Source organism: Micromesistius poutassou (genome assembly GCF_964030765.1).
Source record: "Micromesistius poutassou genome assembly, chromosome: 5".
Lineage (NCBI taxonomy): Eukaryota > Metazoa > Chordata > Actinopteri > Gadiformes > Gadidae > Micromesistius > Micromesistius poutassou.
Window position 1 is genome coordinate 12,140,164 of NC_140275.1, and position 24,301 is coordinate 12,164,464.

The following is a 24,301-nucleotide window of genomic DNA, read 5'->3' on the forward strand; positions in this document are numbered from 1 at the left end:
TTATACATTGATAAAGGCAGTAGCAAATGGCATTGTATAATACTATAGTGTAAACTGAAATATTCATCGAACATACACGTTTTTACCACTTCAATAAGGCAGATGAAGTCGAGTGGTGTTTTGGCTTAAACAAGGCAATACTGACACTTACTGGCTGAGTTGTTCTGGGCATTAGTAACCTGACGACTATACTGACACCTATTGGCAGAGTGTGTTCTTGGCGTTAGTAACCTGCAACCTCGTTTGTAGCGGGAAAGAGGGAGGGACTTCCGAGGGAGGGATAACCGTTTCCGTTTTCATTTTCAGATTTTTCTATGTTAAACTCTTCGTAAAAAGCCCTCCATATTTATTCTCATTGTCACTGTCGTTGTTGTTTTTGTTCTCATACCCTTCTTCTCTGTCCCCTCATCTTTGTGCTGCCGTCTGTTTGACCCCGTGGTTTCACCGGGGACTGTTAACTGACGCACACAGCTCACAGGAAGTAAAGAAAACAGACCGGATGCTAACCGACCATAGTAAGCAGCCGCCGCCATTCCAGGATAGATTTTTTCCCTGATAGGGTTAGATATGGATTCCAAATCAATTAAATCTAAACCCAAAAAGTTAATGCGCGGAGTCTGTCGACTATGTGGAGACGACTTCAGTTCTCTTAAAGACCGCTGTGACTTAGTCCCCAGTACCGGTAAACCATTGTTCACTCTAGCACTTGAAGACATTACGGGACCTGTCTCTTCAGAAGACGACCTCACGGCTGTGTGTGTCCGCTGTAAACAACATCTCACTCGTTATTACAAACACAAAATAGATGTGGAAAGGCGGGGAACTGCTATTAGGGACATGGCTGCAAAAAGTGTGTTCACAAAAAAAAAAAGAGGTGCGACAGCGGCCGAAATAGCGCCCAAGCCGCCGCGAAAAAAAACAAAGTATGCAAACAGACGTGGTGGTGTTCAGCGCCAAGTTGCTGCAACACTGAGCCTTGCAACTCCTGCAGCTCCGGGATGCCCTGGCGGAACGACTACTCAGAAGTCCCCACCAATGGTGAGTGACGGTCAATTAGGATTCATGATTGTGTTTTTGGTTTCTTTCATTGAAAGTGAGTTGACAGGTTCGAAAACATTTCTCAAAAAATGCCCTTGTCCAAGTTTGGATACATTTTTTATATCTATTGCAAATGTGATTGCATTGCAACATTTTGTAAACAGTGTGATAGGACCTACTGTTTGATTTATTCTGCACTTCCATGAGCAAAAATGTGTTGGAAAAATAGTGTTATTTAAATTACCCATCTGATTCGCCATAGTTCAATGACTATTCCCCTACTATTTCTATCTGAAAGGCGTTGTCTATGCTGGAAGCTATTGTAAAGAAACCCTACTTTTCTCCCTTGTTTACATGAATACAGGATACTGACCAAACGAAGGCCATACGTTCAACCCCCAAACCGCTTCCTGTCCTTTGGTCTCTGAGGGACGTTAAGGTTTGTCTCACAGATCATTGCCAATGAACAACTCCAGTGGATCAGTTTGGACCAATGAGCGTATCTTCCATCGCGCAGCAACTGTACTTTAGTTTTATTGTAACACTTCCTCTTCCCCTCCCTCTTCCACCTCCTCCGGCCTTCTCTAAAGGCTGCAGTAGGAAAGGTTTCACAGAAGGATGCTGATGGTGTCTCCACGGCAACATCCACCGCCGTGCCAGGGGACCAACCCGCCACTGTGACTCTGCTGACAGCACCTCCGGAGTCCTCCATCAGCTCTCCTTCTACGCAGTCTGTCGAGGTACGGCCTGTTGAGAATGTGTCCAAACACAGCTGTCCCCTCTACAATCTAGAAGACGGTGGGTGGGCTTTGAATAGCCCATTGAGGCCCCAGGAACTGGGTCAAATCCTGTTTACGTGCCGTATGATAATACGGTTGTAGATTAGGCTATATTATTTTGTAAACCATGGGTTTGCATCCTAACTGTTGCTTTTTTGTCATTTTTCTCAACACAAGAAGCAACTGGTGTCACAGAAGGATGCTGATGGTGTCTCTACGGCAGCGTCCACCGCTGCACCCCAGCTCTCACCAAACGCTGTGTATCTGGCGAACGCACTTCCAGAGTCCTCTCTAAGCGCTCCTTCTACAGAGTCTGTCCAGGTACGTCCTCCATCACCGCTCCTACTATGGAGTCTATCAGCAGCTTGTCATTCGATGCTAGGGTTTGGTGATAAGATGAATCAGTGCAGGGCTGAATGGTGATGGATTATTTGGGACAACTTTATTATTTTTTATTTCTTGTTGTCTGTTGGTCACTTTGTCCAAAATGTTTGTGTCGAACCACACAAAAGAAAACCAATGAGTATTGACATAGTATTGGGTGAGATGCTTATCTACATGTGGCGGTGCACCTTTCAACTAGAGGACACTTAATTGTGTTGTGTATGCATGTTGTGTAGCTTGTACTTAGTTGTGTAGCATCTGCAGTAGCTAGCCATTACTGCTGTATACGGGGAATGGGGTTAGCCTGGCGATTGTTATTACTTGCCCTCGGTTCTATGAACATCTTTACTGTACCGACGGCGATATATTGTTTCATTTCTTATGACAAATGTACTTATTGTAAGTCGCTTTGGATAAAAGTGTCTGCTAAATGCCCTAAATGTAAATGTAAAGGACACAAGGCAAATTCCACAACGTAATTCCTTAATTCTGGCCAGACTCTGTTCTGTCTCCCCCCAGAAGTTCTGCTATGACATAGTAGCACTGCTGGATCCGGGATTACATATCACCCAACCGTATTTGATGCTATTGTTATCTATTAACAGGATACTGTTGACAGAACTAAGGCCACAGTTTCCACACCCAAAAAGCTTCCTGTCCTGTGGTCTCTGAGGGATGTTCAGGTTTGTCTCTTTAATACACAATGCGGCCAATGAACAACACAAGAAATTAATCAATGGCCAATGAGCACATCTTTTGTACTTCTAACACTTCCTCTGCTCCTTCATCTTCCCACTGCCCCGGCCTTCTCTAAAGGCTGCAGTAGGAAAGGTGTTACAGAAGGATGCTGACGGTGTCTCCATGGCAACGTCCACTGCTGCGCCAGGGACCTTGCCAGCCGGCGTGTCTCTGTTGACAGCCCCATCAGAGTCCTCTCTAAGGGCTCCTTCTACACAGTCTGTCCAGGTAGGTTCTCCATCACCGCTCCTTCTATAGAGTCTGTCCATCACTACACACTCGGCTTCGCCAGCCTTTTTGTGTTGTGATGCTATTGTGACGAGCGCCACTTCTCTCCCTTGTCTACACTATGACAGGAGGACACTGTTGGCACCACGGCCAGGGAGTTCTCTGTGCATCCGCCACCTAAAATACACGATATCGGCACAGGTCAACGGTCAACCGCCAGGGTTAGTGTTGCACTGGTTCGACAAACATCTCATCTACCAATATTTGTGTTCATTAAATAAAAGTATACTAATGCAGCGGAGAAGATGATGTGCTTGTTCATACTATGCAGTTGTAAAGACAACTGTACAAAAGTACACACATTGTTTACTGAGAGACGTTTCCCTTTTTGTATTCAAGATCATCGTGACTACTCCCAAATGGAAGCATTCACGAATCATCACCGGGCCGCTCGAAAGAGTAGCCGACGCCTTAGTCCGGGCCGAGCACTACAGACTTCCCAGGTGTCTCATGAAGATCCCTGGCATGGATCACATCATGATCGACGAGGTGTTGAAACGGGTGAAAGACGAAGCTATAAAACTCACGAGCGTACGGTTCGGATCGGTGCTGCGCCAAACCACCCAGGACGCCTTGGACAAGTTTGAGTTGAACGACGTCGTGTCGGAGTGGAAAGCCAACGCACCCACCTTCCTGAAGTTTCTGGAGTGCGTCAGTTCGGCGTCTTTCGACGGACGCCCATCCTCGGAGTCCTCGTACACCAAGACCAAAAAGGGTGCGACGGTGATGGGCGGAGCCACCCTTCTCCGCGCCCGCGTCCACCAGATGAACGCCATGCAGCATCGCAACTCGCTGCTCCTGCGGCAGGGAGGGGCGAACAAACGCTGCCTGGCGAGGCTTTCCCGGTTGGGCTGTTGCGTTTCCTCCAAGAGAAAGATGGCCACGAAAAAAAACAACGTCATCCACACCGTCAATCACATCGGAGAAGGACAAGAATCGGAATTGGTACTACATGAGCAAAGCCTGGCTGGGGAACAGGTGTGTAAAGTGTGTATGGGAGCGTAACAGACTGCACATTTTGATTGGTCATTCTTGGTCAAAGGCTATTTGATATCCCATTTACTAATAGAACGTGTACGTTCTCCAAAGGAACATTCTGCCTCCGGTCCACAGCCGGGTGTCCAGGAACTCCCACCAAGTGAGGCAACGTCTCTAGAGGCTCTGCTGGGGCTGGAGGAGAGCGGAGGGGACCAGGTAGTTATTATTAAGGTTATTAAAACATAGGGAGAGGGGGGGAGGGGATGTTTTTTGGCTTGTTTAGTTCCAAATGATGGCTCTTTTCTGCTCTCTTTCTTTCTTTTTTTTTTTTTTCCAATGAAAAAATCCTAACTTTAAAACTGAGAGGAACAAAATGCCAAACTGTATTTTTTTCAAGGTCTATTTAATATTGCCTATGCTAATAGCATGTGCATGTCCTCCAAAGGAACATTCTGGTCCACAGCAAGGGGTCCAGGAGCTGTCAGCCAGCGAGGTCACGTCCCTGGAGGCTCTGCTGGGGCTGGAGGAGGGCGGCGGGGACCAGGTAGCTCTTTCTATTTATCACGTCATCGTGAATAGTCGTCATAACACAAAACATTGATCGGTTATTTGTATTGTACTTAATTGACTCATTAAATACGTTCTCCAAAGGAACATTCTGCCACCGGTCCACAGCCAGGGGTCCAGGAACTCCCACCAAGTGAGGCAACGACTCTGGAGGCTCTGCTGGGGCTGGAGGAGAGTGGAGGGGACCAGGTAGTTCTCTAGCCGTGGTTAAGGCTCCGTGAATAGTGGTCACAACACTATTCACTCTTATGACGGTGATACAGAACATTTACCATGTTTTTTTTTTTAAATCTTATTTCCAGACAACAGTGCCCTCAGCAGTCGACGTACAGGTGCATAAGAAGACCACGCCAGACTAGGAGGACAACGGTTCTTACCAACCCCTAGACTTCATTTTTGTCATATGTAATACTGGTAAAGGATGTAGTAAAAGTACATGTAGTAGAATTAAAAGGGTAGTTATTTAAAGTTGATTGAGGATTGGAGTTTACTATTAAGTATTATTAATACTATTAATAATATAAATTCATAAATGTGTAAATAAATACATGGCAAGGAAATCCAATCATTTATTGACATTATAGAGTTGACCTCGAATATTCGACATTCGAATATTCAATTTACGATAATTGGTCAACTTCCTCTGTAATAGTCGAGTCGTCTGTCGGGAAGGTCGTGCGTTACAGCGGGACATTTCATTGGGAGGATGGGGTTGCTAAATGAGAGATACCACAGCAGTTGCTTGTCTTCTATAAGGATAAGTCTGAGTTATGCAATGTTTTTTTTTGTTAGAATTAACCCATTCTTCTGTGGGCGGTTTTCAATAAATGTCATTATTTGATTGACAAGCCTTATTGTAAAGGCAATGGCACTATCCAGTCTTTTTTCAGATTTTTTTTTATTTTTTCACATTTTCAGAGCACAGAACAGAGCACATTCTAAATCGTTGTTCTAGAGGTGTCAATGTCAGGAATGAATAACTTCTAAACTTGGCAGAATTTCGAAACCATTGAAGGTGAGCCAAAAAAAGTTAAATGTCACTCACCAAACCAATTGCTCTGGTGAAAATGATTCCCAATTTTCGCTGTTTAGCTAAATGGAATGGTGCATTATTTTTTATATAGCATACGCTGAAAGGCATCATTCACGTGCTTTTTAAATTCGTATTTACTTTTAAATTCTGCTACATTTTCTTTGTCAATGGGTGTTTTGTGATGATATGATGTTAACACCGTGCGTAATCATGACCGAACGGAGCTCTCCGTCTCCACACAGACCATATTTGATTTCATCGATGAATAATGATACGATTCACTATTCGTCTGTAATATAGTATACAAGGGTTTATATTTTCTGTCAAATGGAATGCAGATGTTGACATGAACCCACACGCACACATGTCGTCATATCGTGAGAAGTGAATAGGTTTGTAGATGTGATCTGTCATTTAGCGTAGCCCGCTGCGCCTGGCCCGCAGACCGCTGTGGGAAACTCTGATAAGCCACCTGATTATTTCCAAGCACATGAACCACGCAAAAGTCTTGAGCTGCATATGTTCCAAAGGTACATCATGATTCGGCATCAGTGGGACGATGGGTCTGGTCAGACGAATCCGATTAAACAAAAAGCTAAATCTTAGTTGCGGACATCCCTAATTGACGACGTAAAACAAGTTGGTCCTTTTATAACCCTACCAAGCCATCATTAGTTATTAAAGCTTTTTGTGCGGAACTCTGGCCCCTCTTGCCGTGTTTTTACGAACTGTTGCTGCAGTACCCGCCCACACCGGAAGCTGGTGTTACAGCAGAAAGAGCCCGAGTCCAGCGGTGTTTTTGAAGCGTATTGTTGCAACTTTTTCGATGTTTCTCGCTGTTAACATAAATTAATCGATCAAAGATGTTTGCCGGACTGCCTGAATTGGGAATATCCAATGGCGAGGACCTCAAAGAAACGCTCACAAACTGCACAGAGCCTTTGAAAGCTATTGATCAATTCCAGGTAATGTGATCGATCATCTTTCACGATATTTATATTCCATGTTATTCTATTACGTGCTATTTATATTTATAGTACATGTTTGTGTGATTTAATGTAGAACCTAACATGCATTTTAAATGTAAATTCTCTCTCTCTCTCTCTGCATGCAATATATGTATATATACATAATAATATATATATTGTACTAACTTGTATACATAATAAACAGTAGGCCTATAAGGTCTAGTATAGTTAGTATTGGATCGTTGACTCCCAGGCGAAATGTACTGGGTTCGGTCCCCAATGTGCACATGTCACCTGCCGAGCACTCAATAAGTCCTAAACAACCGACAAGGATATGAATTCACACCCAATATGTTCCGCTTTTTTGATGACTTGGATGTCTCGTCTTCCAGACGGAGAATGGCATTCTGTTGCCGACCCTGCAGTCCGCTCTGCCGTTCTTGGACCTCCACGGCACGCCGCGGCTAGACTTCCATCAGTCGGTGTTCGACGAACTCCGAGACAACCTAACGGAGAGGGTGGCCGTCATCGCAGAGGGAAAGGAGGAGGACAGGTTGGCGCCTAGGCGGCGTTGTGTTTTATTTGACATCCTGCAGGCTACAGTTGTTTTGTGTCTTTTTGTATCTTCCTCTGTTTTAACGCTGAAACACATTCAGTTAATTTGGCAATAGATGCATCCACATCCACTAACACTTCTTTATTCACACTATAATAATTTATTTTTCATAATATTTTATCGCCGTAGTGCACATTTGAGTTTTTTGTTGTACTTATTTTATTTCTATATTATCTTTATCTATTTTTTATATCTTGAAATGGCCAATTGTACTGATGCTATAATTATTAATACAGTTATCTTACTAATGAATGAGAAGAGGCGGTTGAGAGAGAAAAGACTAATGTTCTGTACTCTTTCCAGATTTGGGAAGCTGGAGGAGTTGCTGGAGAAGAGCTTTCCATTGGTAAAGATGCCCTCAATACAGCCAGTGGTCATGCAGGTGCTGAAACATCTACCAAAGGCAAGTCTGACTTGTTTATCTATGTCTTTGCCTATATTCAAAACAACCAAAACTTATAAGGAAATGGTCAAAATAATACGAAACATGTCATTAAGGAGCCTGTAGGGTTCAGGTGGCCATCTTGCTCAAGGATACTTAAATACATTTGGGATCAAACCCAGCCACTTTCGTCTGGGGGAGTCCAACACTCACACACTAGACTGTGCCCCTCCATGTATGCGTTCGATCACTCCTACTCTTTTACCATTTAGTGATATAGCAGACGTTTCTATTAAATTGACCGACGGTGCATACTGAAACCATTCCAAAGCAGGTGCTGCGGATAGGAATCGTGAACCCAGTGCCTTTCCATTGGGACGTCATGCTCCCTTACCACCAGTCTATCCTGCCCCCTCCTAACACTCCGCTGGTGGTGGTGCTGTGCAGGTGCCGGAGAAGAAGCTGAAGATGGTGATGGCGGACAAGGAGCTGTACAAGGTGTGTGGCGTGGAGGTGAAGCGGCAGATCTGGCAGGACAACCAAGCGCTGTTCGGGGACGAGGTGTCACCGCTGCTCAAGCAGTACATCGTGGAGAAGGAGGGGGCGCTGTTCAGCACCGAGCTCTCGGTCCTCCACAACTTCTTCAGCCCCTCGCCCAAAGCCCGGCGCCAGGGAGAGGTGGGACCCAGTGCATCACACGCCACGCTGAAACTTCTCAAATGCACTCTCGGATAAGATGGCATTTTATTCATCCCAGATAGGGAATTCATATATGTGTCACAGTGTCAAGTATAGGACAGTAGCAGATGAACCATGAACCAAAAAGAGAGACAAAACATTTCAAATACAATACAAAAAATACAGAATTACATCATACTCAAGATATTAAGATGCACATTCAACTGTTTAAGAACTGATTTCTCAACAATTGTACTTAAAAGAAAAAAAGTGTCATGTTGTTTTTCTTAAGGAGAGGTTTCGGCTCTAATGAAGTTGAGGGAGCTTTATCCTCTCTCCCAGGGAAACTACATGACTGTAATGCTAGTGTAGATTAGTGAACTATCTTCTCTCCACCAGATTAACCACATGACTGTAGTTCTTGAGGTAATGTTCTCCTCCCCTAAAGGTGGTTTTGAAGCTGACCCAGATGATCGGGAAGAACGTTAAGCTGTACGACATGGTGCTGCAGTTCCTGCGCACGCTGTTCCTGCGCACGCGCAACGTGCACTACTGCACTCTGCGCGCAGAGCTGCTCATGTCCCTGCACGACCTGGACATCAGCGAGATCTGCTCCGTGGACCCCTGCCACAAGGTACCCTTCAAACCTTTATTTAAACAAAGGAGTCAATGGTTCTATCCTCTTTCCCGGGATTGTAAGTACCAGGGGTTCCTTGAGCAAGACACTTGACGAATAATCGTTCTCCACAAGTTTGTTGACACAGACAGACGGACAGACAAACTGTTGAAAGTTTAAGTGTATGATAGTAGATACTATTTCAGTTTTAACTGAAATTGAGATACTAAAAAAAATGATCATCTGTCAAAACGTTCATTATTTCCGCTCGGATGGACAGTTCACCTGGTGCCTGGACGCCTGCATCAGGGAGAAGTTTGTGGACGTCAAACGAGCCAGAGAACTGCAGGGCTTCCTGGACGGAGTGAAGAAAGGACAGGAGCAGGTTCTAGGGTGAGTGTCTTACGAGCTGCCTGCCTCTAGTAAGAAAGACTAGTCCAGTTGTTTTTGCCCTTTGAACTAGATAGCACTACTGACGAATAGTTTTTAATTTCTCTGCCTCACTTCTTTCACTTTCGGTTAAAAGTAATTCATTTTAAAATGTGAAAGTCTTCTTCCATCGCCCGCCCTTAAGAAGCACGAGTCTCAAATATTTTTTTCCCTCCCAAAGTCATCATTAATGTTGGCATGATTGTAATCCCTCTTTGGTTCCTCTTCCAGGGACTTGTCCATGATCCTTTGCGACCCGTTTGCCTGCAACACTCTGGTTCTGAGTACCGTCCGGAACCTGCAGGAGCTCATCAGTCAGGACACCCTGCCCAGAGTAAGTATGATGTCATACAGTACCCTTTTACACCCTGCCTAGAGTTAGCATGATGTCATACCGTTTGTTTACAACCTGCCTAGAGTATTCATCCTATTTGCCTAGGATGAATAATGTAATATCTGCAGTTTAGAAGTCAGCAATCTCACACAAAACACCATATGCATGTCAGGTGGCCCCAAGTGAGGTCCCCACCCCAAGGTTGGGAATTCCTGCTGTAACCTGTCCTCTATGCGCCTCATCTAACCTAACCAGGAGAGCCCAGACCTGCTGCTGCTGCTGAGGATGCTGTGTCTAGGACAGGGCGCATGGGACATGATTGACAGCCAGGTGTTTAAAGAGCCCCGACTGGTAAGGACTCTCCAGCGGATGTTTACACTCGACTTGTGTAGCTGCTAAATCAAACTAGCTAATGGCCATATGGTGGAGTGGTTTTATTAGTTAGGCTAGGTCAGTGGTTTCCAACCCGTGGCATAGGAATCTGGGATCCAGCTGTCCTACTGTGTTGTATAACTTCTGGGGGGAGACGGCACAGAGCCTTGCCGAATAAATGAAACCTGAAAGGGTTGTTGTTTCCTGTTTCGCTACTGAGATATTCTCCCGGAGAAAATTTATTTCTGTGAGGCCTTCAGAATTTGATTTTAATTTATTCTTAATTGAATTCATCATGTGTTTTTCTGCAGGGTGAGGAAATGAAAGTGTTCCCACCCTGAACACTTTTTACCAGTCTTGGCTGCACAGCAATATAGCATACAATCTCTGTGCATGTAGAGTACGTTTTAATGTCATGCATAGAATTTCAAAAAAATATGAATAATAGTAATAATAGAAATAATACTAAACACTGTGCCCTCTAGGACCCTGAGGTGGTGACACGCTTCCTGCCAGCCATGATGTCGGTGGTGGTGGACGACCACACGTTCACGGTGGAGCAGAGACTGCCCGGCGAGGAGAAGAGCTCCCCGGCCTACCCCACAACCCTGCCGGACTCCTTCACCAGGTGACCTCCTCAACAGACCTCACTGTTGGATAGCCCAATCTGAGATGAATCCAGACTAGAACACGCCTCAATGAGCACGATAATGTGATGCAGTATTTGCTATGACTACACTATTTGAATCACTGAATAAAAGTTAAACATGCATGTATACAGTGCTGTTTAATAAAGAGTTTCAGATTTATCATTAAAAAAAAACTCATGGAAAACCAATGAGTGTTGCTCTGTCTAATGGTAAACCTGTTTCTGTTAGTAGTCCCAAGGTAGACCAGTGTTAAGGTTTGTTTCAACTGGTCTCTAGGCAGACCAGTGTTAAGGGTTGTGTCTGCTGGTCTCCAGGCAGACCAGTGTTAAGGGTTGTGTCTGCTGGTCTCCAGGCAGACCAGTGTTAAGGGTTGTGTCTGCTGGTCTCCAGGCAGACCAGTGTTAAGGGTTGTGTCTGCTGGTCTCCAGGCAGACCAGTGTTAAGGGTTGTGTCTGCTGGTCTCCAGGTACCTGCAGGAGAACCGCGTGGCTTGTGAGATGGGCCTCTACTTCGTCCTCCACATCACCAAACAGAGGAACAAGAACGCCCTCCAGAGGCTGCTTCCCGCCCTTGGTGAGCAATCGTCCATCCATATGTTCACCACTGATCATCAATGAATCATCTTCATCTGTCTAGGGCGATGAGCGAGAGTTCAATGAGACTTCTGATCGGCAAACATTGGTCGCTTGACCCAATACTGCACTAACCCTATCGGCAATATAGCGACCGACTGTGTGTTTGATTCCCAGCTGCGGTCCTATGTTAGATGTTATCTCCCTCTCTGTTTCAACTCACTCTCCTGTCCATCTTCACCTTCGGAAGATGTATTTGACCTCTTAATAACATTGATGTGTGTGTGTGTGTGTGTGTGTGTGTGTGTGTGTGTGTGTGTGTGTGTGTGTGTGTGTGTGTGTGTGTGTGTGTGTGTGTGTGTGTGTGTGTGTGTGTGTGTGTGTGTGTGTGCGTGTGCTTGTTACAGTGGAGACACACAATGACATGGCCTTCGGGGACATCTTCCTGCACCTGCTGAGCGGACACCTGACCCTGCTGTCAGATGAGTTTGGATCCCAGGAGTTCTGCTCCGTCATCTTTGACCGCTTCCTCCTCACCTCCTTCTCAAGGTCAGCCGCTTGGCTACGGTTTAACTCGAGTTCTTTGAATTAGTTAAACAGGGTCTTGCTTTGTACTCTATTGAGTCTTCACTACTTTACGATTGAGGCATTAAGGAGACGTTCATATCAAAGAGAATAACGATCGAAGAACCTTTCACTTGGTTGACAAACACCGCAAACACCTCTGTTCCTTTACACATTGTCCTTACATACATAAACACAATCCTCCCTCCTGGCCCAGTAAGGAGAACGTTCACCGCCACGCGCTGCGTATGCTGCTCCACCTCCACCACAAGGTCCTGCCCTCCCTGATGGAGACCCTCATGAAGACCCTGGAGCCCCCAAAACAGGTGGGTGTGGTCTCTCTCTCTTCCCTCTCTCTCTCTCTCGCCCGCTCGCTCTCTCCCGCGCTCTCTTCTTTCCATTTTATTTGCTTCATTGGCAAAAGCCTACAAAAGCAAAATTTCTCATTGGCATTCACCTATCTCTCTCACCTCTCTTATCTTCTTAAGAACATTGATGAAAGGGAATGAATGAATGTATGTAAATGTAACACAAAAACATCTTCCCCTCTCGCCTCACCACCGCAGCAGAGCAGTGAGCCAGTAAAGGAACTGTTCAATCAGCTGACGGAAAAGCTGGAGGCCCAGAAGAAGAGCCCGCCCCAACCAGACGAAGCCCCGCCCTCTCTGGACCTGGGGCTCCACCCAGTCACAGTTCCCACGACGACCCCGACGCCCACCACTCCTCTTTGAGAGAGAGAGTCCCATTGTAAATAGACCTCCATTGGACTGAACGGACATTTTGACATGTTTTCATACTCGTACTGCATTCTTGAGTTGACCAACAGGGATTGGTTAGTTAAGCACCTGGAAGGGAGGGGAGTTGAACCATTTTTTTAATAAATGTGTAGTTTTGAATTATTATTATTTGGGGCCAAATATATTTTTCAGATGTTGTCAGGTCCATGTTCTCTGCAATTGGTCCTGTTTAAAAAAAAAAAGTCGCCCTTGCAAGAAAAACCCTGTAAATAAATATATTGTTCAGAAAAAAAATCATTTTTTAATCATGAAACATAATTCTGCCCAGTCTTGCGATGTCCTGATGTCATACCTGATGTCATCACCAGTAGCTCGTTAAGCTCCTTGTTTGGTTCCACCTCGTTAAGCTCATTATGCTCCTTCTTTGTCTCCTCTTCGTTATGCTCGTTAAACTCAGTTTTGGGCTCCTTCTCGTTAAACTCCTTGTTAGGCTCCACCCAGCGCCGGCGCACCCCATACGCAGAGTACGCAGAGCGCGTAGGGCCCCAAGTAGGCCTACCTGTTATCAACCAAAATTAAGGTTGATAATTAGGGTGCCAAGCACAAAGTGCGAATGCAACCTATTGTAATTGTTAGTTTTATTATTCCGCCACGTCTGACTTACACAGCCTAAACCGCTCGCACGCTTTTTATGAAACTTACTCCAGCTGCAGAGGCTGAGTCAAGATTAACAGAGAGCATATATCACACTGATTGGCCTAAAGGTGGCGCTATAGCAACAGTCCAAAAATGCAAAATTTGAACAAGCATATCTCGTGAACGCTTTAACTTAAAGTCATGAAACTTTGATCTCACATGCATATTCTCATGGAGAACAAATAGGCCTATGCCTCAAGAACCTATGACTTCCGTCGAAATTCCCTTAAGCCCAGTTCAGACCAAAGATTCGCGACGCAACGACTTGCAACGAGACGGTTTTAGAACGTCGCAGGGGAAAAGTTGCAGCAGTGTGAACTGGTCGTCGCAAGGCGTTGCAAGGAGTCGCCAAAGATTGAACATGTCAAATCGCCAGGTCCAGTTTTAGAACGCAACGATGTGGCTATTTCTCTTCAGCCAATCAGGACACAGCACAGAACAATTTAGGCTTATTAAATAGGCCTACAAGTTGTAGATCCTTATCTTTGGTTCCAGAACAACGATTGTAGATAACGTTAGGCTTGAGCTGATTCATTGACATTATTTTAACGGGACCACCGTTACCGTTACACGTAAGCCGTTGTTATGGTTACATGCTGCCAGTCCGACGTGTTGCCAGTCGTCGGTCCGTCCGTCCCCCCGTCAACAATCACGATCCCCCCACAGTCAACATTTAAGCCCAGTTCAGACCAAAGATTCGCGACGCAACTGCTTGCAACTCGCAACTCCTTGCGACTCCTTGCGGCGAGACGGGCTGAGACGTTCTAAAAACGGGGCAGTTCACACTGCTGCACCGGGCGGCGACGGCAGGGTGGTCTCCCTAGCAACTGTGAACGCTCTGGCACAGCTGAGAGCCGCATCAGCATCACTTCCATCCTGCTAAAAAGTAACATAACTTAGGTTTGCGATTAGTTTTATTTTGGTTGAGAGTAGGCTAGAGTTGCTGTGTTTCGCCATTCTCCACTACTTCTGCATTGTAGTAATTCGCTGGAGCTTAGTTTGTTTAGATCCCGCTAGTTGGATACATTGCATTCTTTCGTAGTGGCGACTTCTCGACTGCAAGGGAAGCTCGGCTTCCCCTAAAATTCCCCGAAAATTAAATGGTCAGATATATACTGTTGTGTTAACATTTCATTGATTAAAAATGCGTTAGAACACGTCCATCTCGAAGACGAGTTCGTTCAGAATCAGCTGCTTATCGCAGGTCGACTGACTCGATTTCCTTCTCATACACTTACGTGTTTAATTTGCGTGTGTTTAGACAGATGGGCGTGCACACACACGCGCACCAAGCATCACCCGCATTCATTCATTATTTTAAACACTCACTCACTCGCGGTAAAACGATGTTTTCTCACGATCAAATACTCATCAATCCTAAAAGTAATGGGCTTGTACACGATGTCTTTGTCAAGAACATATGTGTTTGCTGTACGGTGTTTGCAGATGCATTGATTTAAAAGTAGGCCTACAATTTACCGCTGTATCAGCTGTTCTTTCCCAAATAATTTAACCAATCATTTACCCTAAAACTAGATTTTGTTTTGGAAGCCTGGAATATACTTTCTCGAATGTATTATTGTTATTAGGGGTCCTACGGAATCCGTAGGAAACCTATTGTATTCGTTAGTATTATTATTAGGGGTCCTACGGAATCCGTAGGAAACCTATTGTATTCGTTAGTATTATTATTTTTATTCTGACTTTCTGGCTCCAAAAGTTATAAAAATTGGCAGGCTTATAGAACTCGTAGAGTTAGTTAAGGAATCAAAAGATGGGCCAGAATAACACATAGGTGGTGGTATAACAAGGCCTTGAAGTTCAGGACTTCAAGAGGCTGCCATTACTACTAGGAAGGGGCAATTTGTATGAAACTTGGTATACATGCACCATTTGTCATGATGAACAACTTTCCCATTGCAACCCATATGGTCAGACCATCGGGATATAGTGCAGTGACCACAACTTGACCAAACACCCTCACATTAACTCCTTTGGTGGTGAAAGTGGGAAAAGCTCCAAACTTGGCACACATGTACCAGGTCACTGTGGGACTATAGGGTGATCAAATAATAGCAATAAGGCAAAAGACGGCCGAGATATGCATTTTAAAGTGAAATACATGCACATGTATACAGCTCTACAACACGTTTAAACAGCTCCAACATTGCATCCAAAACACCTAGGCCCAGCTGTTGAATGTGGCTATTAAGAGGAGATTCCATAGTATACCCATGCCAAATTTGAAGACTATATCTGAAAAAACAATCAAAAAACATTAGTTTGAAGTTCTCCCTTCTGAACCATGGCCTCAATACAATGCAGGATGGGCCTTAAAGGGGTACACACGTTATTTCGCAAACATCCGTTTGACAGTGGATTTTGACACCGTAGGCTTTAGTAACATGATTGTTTTGATATGTTAACTGCCGGAAAACCAGTTTTTAAGGCATACCAATGCATATTAACATACCAACCAAGCTCACCATACCTCCACATAGGAAAGACTTAGATTTCTCAAAATATACTCCAACCTGCCCTTGGCAGTCTATGGTCATACTGTCGGTCATACTGTCATACTGCCATATTGTCGTTCATACAGTCATACGGTCATACTGTCATACTTTCGTTCATACAGTCATACGGTCATACTGTCATTCATACAGTCATACGGTCATACTGTCAGTTATACAATCATACTGTCTGTCATACAGTCATACTGTCTGTCATACTGTCGGTCATACAGTCATACTGTCATACTGTTGGTCATACTGTCATACTGTCGGTCATACGGTCATGTGAGAATGTGAAAATCCCTTCTCACTGTCTCTCCCCTCACATCATATTTAATGTGGTATTTGGACTTCCGGAGCACTAGGGGGCAGAAGGTTAACCCCGCCTTGGCCAGGGAAGTTCCCCTTATTATTGGTATGGCCCAATCAGTCCACCTGGGACTTATTGGCTTATATAAGGGGAGTCTCATAATGAGACTCCCCTTATATAACCACAAAATGAGACTCTCATTTTGTGGTAGAGGGGGAAGGTGCTGGCTTGACAAGAGGCCAGTACTAGAGCACATGGTATATGTGGCTGCTAGGCTGATGGCTAGGCTGATGGCTAGGCTGATGGCTAGGCTGATGGCTAGGCTGATGGCTAGGCTGATGGCTAGGCTGATGGCTAGGCTGATGGCTGTTATACCGTAGGACCCCGTTATTGTTGCTGGCAACTATATTTATTATTATTATTATTTTAACGCATGGCATAGCTTACTATACTTCATTCATGCAGCCCTATGGAAAAAAAATGTTTCCACAATCCACACGCTATTTCTATGCAGTATCACACGTAGGCCTATGCATAATCTTTGACATCATAATATTTAACATGCAAGTGTAGTGGTGCCTGGTTGCTGCGGGGGAAAATCAGCTTTGCGCCGGGTGCAAACTAACAACGACACATGCGTCGGTGTAGAAAGTAAATTGCGCCGGGCGCAAGATAGGGCCCTTCTTCTGTTTGGCGCACATGGCCAATTTGCATACGCGCACAGGACTGTCGGAATGGGAACACGTCGGACTGGCAGCATGTAACCATAACAACGGCTAACGTGTAACGGTAACGGTAGTCCCGTTAAAATAATGTCAATGAATCAGCTCAAGCCTAACGTTATCTACAATCGTTGTTCTGGAACCAAAGATAAGGATCTACAACTTGTAGGCCTATTTAATAAGCCTAAATTGTTCTGTGCTGTGTCCTGATTGGCTGAAGAGAAATAGCCACATCATTGCGTTCTAAAACTGGACCTGGCGATTTGACATGTTCAATCTTTGGCGACTCCTTGCAACGCCTTGCGACGACCAGTTCACACTGCTGCAACTTTTCCCCTGCGACGTTCTAAAACCGTCTCGTTGCAAGTCGTTGCGTCGCGAATCTTTGGTCTGAACTGGGCTTAAGGATCCTAGGTTTTTTTACTTAGACAAAAATCATTTTGCACATATCATCTATGGACCAATGTCTTTAATCTGACATAAAAAAGTCTGTACAATAAAGATTAATTACACCCAGGAGCCACTGACTTCTAAAAGGGGTGTGGTTTAAAACGCGAAAAGACTTCAATGCTCATATCAACATCAAAATGGACTCCTATGATCTGATTAAAATCCATTCGTCACCTTGTTAATTTGTTGAACTATATGGTTGCATATAACCTCGGTTTATGGGTTAGCTGTGTTGATTTCACGTGGCTATTGACGGTCGTTGGTTGTCCAGATTTGCGTGTCACCACTTTTACCTGCACCACAGAGAGAGCACAGGGCTGGCAACTTTTGGGTTTTCGCTGGCGTGAGATTCTGTAGAATCTTGTAATGCATAGGCCTACCTTATAGCAGTGAGAAAGTAATGTGTGGCGTGTGCGCGTGTGTAAGCAGGCAAAAACGTGTGTCACGGTGAAACCGTGAGAGTTGGAAGCTCTGGAGCAATGCAAATTAACTGTAACCTTCCGATTAAATTAGCCCAGTAAATAGACCTGTAGAAACAAGTAGACGTGTTTGCCGCTTTCTCCCTCGCTTGTGATGTCTCACGGACCGCTAATTCAATGAAATACAGACACTACGTGACAATTTCCAGCGGTTGGGGTTTATTCGAGGTGTTTATTATGAGTCCAATATTTCTTGCCATTCATGTTGTCGTTTTTGGTTGGCATGCAAATGTGCCATTACATGAATATTCAAAATACATAAAACCACTGGAAGTTCCGACCGAGCATGCAGCCGGATTGGTCAACTAGAACAAAATAAACGCATATATAGCCTCTTGCTCAGATGCAATAAGGCCTCATCACTATTCTATTACTGTACAATATTATAATTAAGAAAGAGAATACATGTGTAATGCATAATCTCTAACATGAGATATAGGCCTACTTAGAAATACGTTAAGGCCTAGGCTACTCTTCACGGTAGCCTATCTTTGATTGATTATATTGCTTTGGATTAAAGCGCAGGCTACTTAATTACTATGTGAAGGAAATATGTTATGTGCAAAAATGTTCATAAATTCATACCTAGTCGTCCTACAGTATACACCGGTTTACAAGTAGCCGGACATCAACGGACCAATTTTCAAATGTGTATTTGTAGGCCTACCTGCCAGAGCAAATGACATGAGCTCGCTGATTCGTCTGGTTCCTTGGCCTATGTGATTTTCAGTTAAGCGTGGAGAAGGACCATATATGAAACTGAAAAAAAGCGTGAAATGAAAGTGACTATTTCTTGGTGGACGTGCCTCAGCAGGCTCTATTCACAGCAGTGACAGAAGTGAACGGTTCATATCAGCTGCTGCTTCTGGGTGAGTTAATTTACTGTTACGACGTCGCCAACAGAATCAAGCCAGAGCTTAAACCTGTACTTTTATCACTTTTATTACAGGAAAGTAGAAAAATATACAATAAGCCTAAAATAGAGAAGAAAAAACTACACAATGTATTGAATATAAAGGGACTTTGGAGGGACTTTATTCCAGGGGCAGTCTGCATGCATACAAATAACTATTGATAGCCAGAATTTTTTCAAATTCTGAGGTAGAGATTCCTATCTTTTTCATATATTCTGTGACGATGCAGCAGTATGTTACATTTTAAGAGGAAAGCAGGCTAGGGTACATTAATAAATGCAACAGATACAGTATGTTCTTGAAAAATGTTTAATGTAAACTTTGAGGTGGCATAACAAGGTGGCATAACATAAAAAAAAAACCACCATTCCAAAACAGTAAAAAATAAAAATAAAAATAAACTTACTTTTGTGTTTCCCCTAGATTTTTTTGTAGCAGTGGTGCTGTGAGTTGGTAACCTAGCAACGCTAGGGGGGCCTGCTCCCCCGGAAGAAAATTTTGAAAAATAACCCTTTAAATGGTTACTCCTGGTGAGATTTTTTTGGGAAAAATGTACAGATTGAGCTTCCAAATATGACATAACAACCGACAGAGTCAAGGTATCTGCTGAGACCAGATCATTGCGCAAATGTGCCTTGAACTTGGCAGAAACTAAGTTAATCTTTTATGTTCATTTTCAGCTATTTCTTTGATATTTATCATAAGCCTTAGAAAAAAAGAAGAAGTCTGCATATAGCAAGAAACAGCTCTGATAGCCAGTCTCCTAATTTGCAGAACCTTGGTAGGCTAAAATTAACAATGACAGAGAAATAGGATAAATATAAATATGAACGTCCTTACTGTACCGAGATATATTGTGGTTTCATTTTCTTCTGAGAAATGTACTTATTGTAAGTCTCTTTGGACATATGAATGTAATTAGCTACCAATGAGAAACAGAACTGAAAAGCATCTCTTCCCCATCAGACCAGAATGTGCATTTGAAAGTGGTGCAAAACCCCAACTGTTGGCCTACTCATTGTATTAAGACATTAGGCATGCACTTTTATCTAAGACATGCAGGGATTTTTCTTCATATACATGTGATGAGCAGGTAGGGGTTAGGCCATGGCAACAGTCATAAGGATGCCTACATGTACAACTGGGGTTTAAACCCAGAACCTTTTGGCTGATGGTTGTGAGCAAAAGCCTGACTGCTTGACCCAGCCAGTCTGGGGGCTCTGCTGTGGGGAGGGGGCATTGTCCTGGCATGGTCTGGGTCCACTTGACGGAAGGGTCACCTCTCATTACTACATTAAGTTATTCTTGATAGAAGTGCCACCCATAATAAAGAGGCTATGAATAAATTACAAGTACATTTGGTGAAGTATTCCTCTAACTACTCTGCAGCAGCTGGTTTACTAAGTCACTCTAAATATGCCACAAGGGGTCATTCCATGGCTTCTGCACCTGCAGGCCAGACGTGTGTAAGCGATGATGATGCAGAACTGCAGCGACCTGACTGAGTGCTGGGAGAAACTGAACCAATCGTATGTCCAGTCCATGGGCCATAACTCAGGGTTGGTAAACTCAGGTCACCCTGAGGCCATACGTTTCTGCAGAAATACCTGCTGTCGTTATATTTATGAACTGGTACCATGCCCTGATGTCCATGCCATCCCGGCGTTCTCTGATATTCCAGGTTTCCCAACCCCTTCATGAACATATCAGGGGTGAACAGAAGCGACGCTGGGCCTTGCCAGGTTCAGCCCCAGGACTTGTCTGTCTTGGTGCTCCTCTGTATGGTCTTCCTGCTGGGCGCCATCCTCAACGGTGCCAGCCTCTTGGTCTTCTGCTTCCGGACGCACGAATGGAGCTCCGGAACGGTGCTGCAGCTCCATCTGACGCTCAGTAACATCTTGGCCACTCCCCTCGTCCCCATGATGGCCACACACCTCGCCCTGGGCAGCCACTGGCCCTTCGGCCGCTTCCTGTGCCAGGTGATGATCGCCCTCCTCAGCTCCCACTTCTACGGCAGCACCGTGTTCCTCATGCTCATCAGCGTGCACCGCTACACACTGGTGGTCCACTTCAACAAGGACGCACGCATGAAGAGTAAACCCTTCGTGAGCAGGCTGTGCGCAGGCATGTGGTCGCTCCTCCTGATCCAGGCGACCGTCCTGGCCGTCCTGCTCCCCTCCAGCCTGGAGGAGAATGGGGAGCATTGTCTCAGCATCTACGACACCAAGATCAGCATTTCCCTCCTGTACATCACCCTGCTGCTCTTTACCTTCGGGTTCCTGCTGCCGTTCTCGGTGTCCCTCGGTTGCTACTGGTGCCTGGCGAGCACGCTGGCCCGTCTTCAGCACCAGTCCGCCCGAAGCCGGGCCCGTCGGGACAAATCCCAGCGGAAGATTGTGGCGTGTCTGGTGACATTCGCCGTGTGCTTCCTACCGCTTCATGTCACCAGAACCATGGGGGTGGTCCTAAAAAAGTTCTACCCCTCAGACTGTCGCAGTCTCCTGCGGGCTGAGACCGGATACTACGTGTCCTGGGTGTTGACCGGGGTGAACTGCTTCCTCGATCCCATCTTGTACGGCTTCGGCTCACACAACTTTGCGCACACCTTGTCGTTTCTGAGGTTTCGTCAGCGAGCGGTCCAGCAAAACAATCCAAGCTTTTCTGCAAACTAGAAACTAGTTAGTCACTTACTTTGAGAGTCACTTACACTTAGTCACTTACTTTACTTTACTGAGCTTCACTAACATATACACTTTACAATATATAAATTATTATTATTATTATTATTATTATTATATTATATTATATATTATATTATTAAATATTAAATATTAAATAGATTAAATATGCAAGCATATTTAATCACATTCTGCTGTTGGTCAGATGTGTATTTTATCCATGATTAGAATATTTCTGCATATGCTGTAATTTGTGTTTATTTTGCTAGCTGTGTATAATATTATATTTAATCTGATGTTCCTGGCTTTAGTTAAGCAACTGTAACAAATAAACTCTTCTGGGATCAATAAAGTAATCTGTATCTGTATCTGTTATTGTTGTTATGAACAGGTAGGCCTACATGAGCAGGTTCTAGGGGGTACTTGTACTTTTACCCCCCAAAAAATGATAGCTGAATTATATAAATATTGTATATTTTGATCGATTCTGAGCAATCAAACTAAGACCAGAAATATTAGTACACCTCACTTTTACAGATATTATTCGCCCTCTGGCCCTTAGGCCGCTACAATTTATAATGCCAAAATGATAAAAGCAGGCCACATTTAGATACAACATTGCCTCTAAACTGTAATAGTTTGTGGTCATGACCGTATCTTCTTAATAAAAGGCACGGGAGGTAATTAACAAGGTCTATTTATTTCACGCTCGTGTAACAACTGCGCCAACCTCATCGGTCACTTTACACACCCATTTCACATATCCATACGCACGTCACATTAACAAGTGTATCAGTGCGCGGCACTATATACTACATCCCCCTTTCTTAACATGGATGTTAACCTTCAACACTGGTATTGCTTACCCATCTATAATGAAATCATGTGCTGTACTAATAAACTCAACTTAGTATGTTTGGTATTGTTCTTCCATTTGTGAATACCTCCAAGACACAGATTGAATAACATCTACATTGTGTCAACTTCTGTATAAGGCATGTCAAATACAAAACTTTTCTGCTTAAGAAACACATAAGAGACTTCAAACATTTCTCTTTAAGATGTTACCAAACAAACATCATTTCACATTTTGTTGTTTCATACACTCTTCATATATTACATTATCTTTTTTTTTTTTTTTTTTTCACAATTTTCAATTTAGCAAGAAGTGGTCCATCACTCAAGCTATCAGCGTTGACCCATCTGAAAGTCTTTAAACCTCTCAGGCGGTCTGACGACTCTCCCACTCCTGGTGTGAGTGGAATTCAGCGTGGATGAAGGCTGAGAGTCCATACTCTCTGCTGTGCCCGTACCTGACAAGTCTGGCGGGTCCTCATCGACAACGTCTGCATCAGAAGTAGCCTGAGTACAGACTGGCGTTTTTCTGAGATGGCGTCTGTTGCGTCTGTAGTGCTGCCCAGAAGACGCCACAATGTTGTAGGAACGAGGTTCACCTCGCTCTTCAGTGACCACAGCCGGACGCCAGCCCTGTGCAGTTTCCATGTGCACGGTGGTGCCAGGGCTCAACTCAGGAAGCCGCCTGGTACCTCTGTTGTAGTACTGTTGCTGTCTTTTCTGCAGGTCTTGGAGAACAGAGTGTGCGTTCCGGGGTACTGCAGGCTGGAGAATGGAGCTGGAGCTAGGCAGAGTGCTCCTCAGTACCCTGCCCATGAGCATCTGAGCAGGAGAATATTCCATACCTGTGACAGGCGTGTTCCTCAGGGTGAGAAGTGCAAGAAGAGGATCTATTCCTGTTTGTTGTGCCTTCTTGATCACCTGTTTCACAGTTTTGACATTTCTCTCTGCTAGGCCATTAGACTGTGCATAGCCTGGGCTAGAGTGAGTGAGTTGAATGCCCCATGATGTTGCAAAGCTATGCATTTCCTGACTAGCGAATGGTACATGGTCACACACAATCTCTTTTGGAATTCCTAGTCTGGAAAACACTGATTTCATTTTCCTAATGACTGTGTGTGCTGGTTCAGTACCTCTGGGTATTTTGAGAAATAGTCCACTATCAAGAGATATGACTGACCTTGAATTTCAAAGATGTCTGCTCCCAACTTGAGCCACGGAAGCTCAGGTACGTCATGTGAGATCAATGGCTCTCTTTGGTTTCTTGGCTGGAACTGTTGACATGCACTGCAGGTCTCCACCATTTGCTCAATGTCTCTCATCATTCCTGGCCAGTAGAAGTATCTTCTGGCTAGGGCTTTTGTTCTTTGCATTCCTTGATGTGCCACATGCAACTGATGCAGCATTTCTTGTCTGAGCACGCTTGGAATGATTATCCTGTCACCAGCAAACAAAATGCCATCTCTCACTGACACAGTGTGCCTGACAGGCCAGAACTGTGTCATACGAAGGTCCACCTGTTTCTTGTGATGTGGCCAGCCCTGTCTGTGTCTGTTTTGCAGGAGCTGTAGGGTCTCGTCTTTCTGTGTTTCCCTCTTGAGCTTTTCCAGAGATGCTGTGCTGAGAGCCTCCGTGGGCTCCAGAGTGTAGATCACCTTCTCATCAGCCACATCATCTTCTATCATGTCTTGCTCTTGTATGACAGCTCGAGACAGTGTATCAGCAATCAGCAGCTCTTTACCTGGCTTATAGAAGACATTTAGGTCGTACCTTTGCAGCTGGAGTAACATCCTCTGCAGTCTGGACGGAGCTGTGCCAAGGGGCTTCCTGAGGATATTCTCCAGTGGCTTGTGGTCTGATTGAACATTCACTGTCACTCCATAAACGTATTGGTGAAACTTTCTGACAGCAAACACAATGGCTAATAACTCCTTCTCTATTTGTGCATAATTCCTCTCAGA

General features: G+C 44.5%; 3 protein-coding genes across 4 annotated transcripts; all 3 read left to right on the plus strand.

Annotated features, from left to right (window-relative positions):
* The first annotated feature begins 534 nt into the window (after positions 1-534).
* On the plus strand, positions 535-5,524 carry LOC311343694 (uncharacterized protein). 2 transcript variants are annotated; one of them, XM_084468623.1, is made up of 12 exons: positions 535-1,038; positions 1,403-1,477; positions 1,629-1,778; positions 1,995-2,138; positions 2,807-2,884; positions 3,018-3,167; positions 3,296-3,388; positions 3,567-4,205; positions 4,317-4,421; positions 4,651-4,749; positions 4,857-4,961; positions 5,075-5,524. In XM_084468623.1, the coding sequence occupies exons 1-12, from the start codon at positions 568-570 to the stop codon at positions 5,129-5,131; spliced, it is 2,166 nt and encodes a 721-aa protein (XP_084324749.1). In that variant the 5' UTR covers positions 535-567; the 3' UTR covers positions 5,132-5,524. The 2 variants fall into 2 exon arrangements, with proteins under 2 accessions (XP_084324749.1, XP_084324750.1); XM_084468624.1 differs by having other exon boundaries at positions 1,998-2,138.
* A 1,067-nt stretch (positions 5,525-6,591) lies between these two features.
* nelfb (negative elongation factor complex member B) lies at positions 6,592-12,977 on the plus strand. The gene is made up of 13 exons (XM_084468627.1): positions 6,592-6,770; positions 7,166-7,326; positions 7,693-7,792; positions 8,219-8,449; positions 8,898-9,083; positions 9,346-9,458; positions 9,726-9,828; positions 10,084-10,179; positions 10,686-10,828; positions 11,317-11,423; positions 11,830-11,971; positions 12,204-12,312; positions 12,553-12,977. Exons 1-13 carry the CDS (start codon positions 6,669-6,671, stop codon positions 12,715-12,717), a joined length of 1,758 nt encoding a protein of 585 aa, XP_084324753.1. The 5' UTR covers positions 6,592-6,668; the 3' UTR covers positions 12,718-12,977.
* A 7,265-nt stretch (positions 12,978-20,242) lies between these two features.
* LOC311343702 (P2Y purinoceptor 4-like) lies at positions 20,243-21,714 on the plus strand. Its single transcript, XM_084468631.1, has 2 exons — positions 20,243-20,366; positions 20,489-21,714. The coding sequence occupies exons 1-2, from the start codon at positions 20,281-20,283 to the stop codon at positions 21,477-21,479; spliced, it is 1,077 nt and encodes a 358-aa protein (XP_084324757.1). The 5' UTR covers positions 20,243-20,280; the 3' UTR covers positions 21,480-21,714.
* Positions 21,715-24,301: the final 2,587 nt, after the last annotated feature.

What these genes read in the sequence shown, in the direction of transcription:
- LOC311343694 (XM_084468623.1), top strand. Translation starts at nt 568, where the DNA reads ATGGATTCCAAATCAATTAAATCTAAACCCAAAAAGTTAATGCGCGGA. An exon ending in GGTCTCTGAGGGATGTTCAG is followed by an intron (nt 2,885 to 3,017) that starts GTTTGTCTCTTT and finishes CCTTCTCTAAAG; the next exon opens with GCTGCAGTAGGAAAGGTGTT. An exon ending in GTCAACGGTCAACCGCCAGG is followed by an intron (nt 3,389 to 3,566) that starts GTTAGTGTTGCA and finishes TTTGTATTCAAG; the next exon opens with ATCATCGTGACTACTCCCAA.
- LOC311343702 (XM_084468631.1), top strand. Translation starts at nt 20,281, where the DNA reads ATGATGATGCAGAACTGCAGCGACCTGACTGAGTGCTGGGAGAAACTG. An exon ending in TCCATGGGCCATAACTCAGG is followed by an intron (nt 20,367 to 20,488) that starts GTTGGTAAACTC and finishes CTGATATTCCAG; the next exon opens with GTTTCCCAACCCCTTCATGA.
- nelfb (XM_084468627.1), top strand. Translation starts at nt 6,669, where the DNA reads ATGTTTGCCGGACTGCCTGAATTGGGAATATCCAATGGCGAGGACCTC. An exon ending in AAGCCCGGCGCCAGGGAGAG is followed by an intron (nt 8,450 to 8,897) that starts GTGGGACCCAGT and finishes CCTCCCCTAAAG; the next exon opens with GTGGTTTTGAAGCTGACCCA. An exon ending in CTGCCGGACTCCTTCACCAG is followed by an intron (nt 10,829 to 11,316) that starts GTGACCTCCTCA and finishes GCTGGTCTCCAG; the next exon opens with GTACCTGCAGGAGAACCGCG.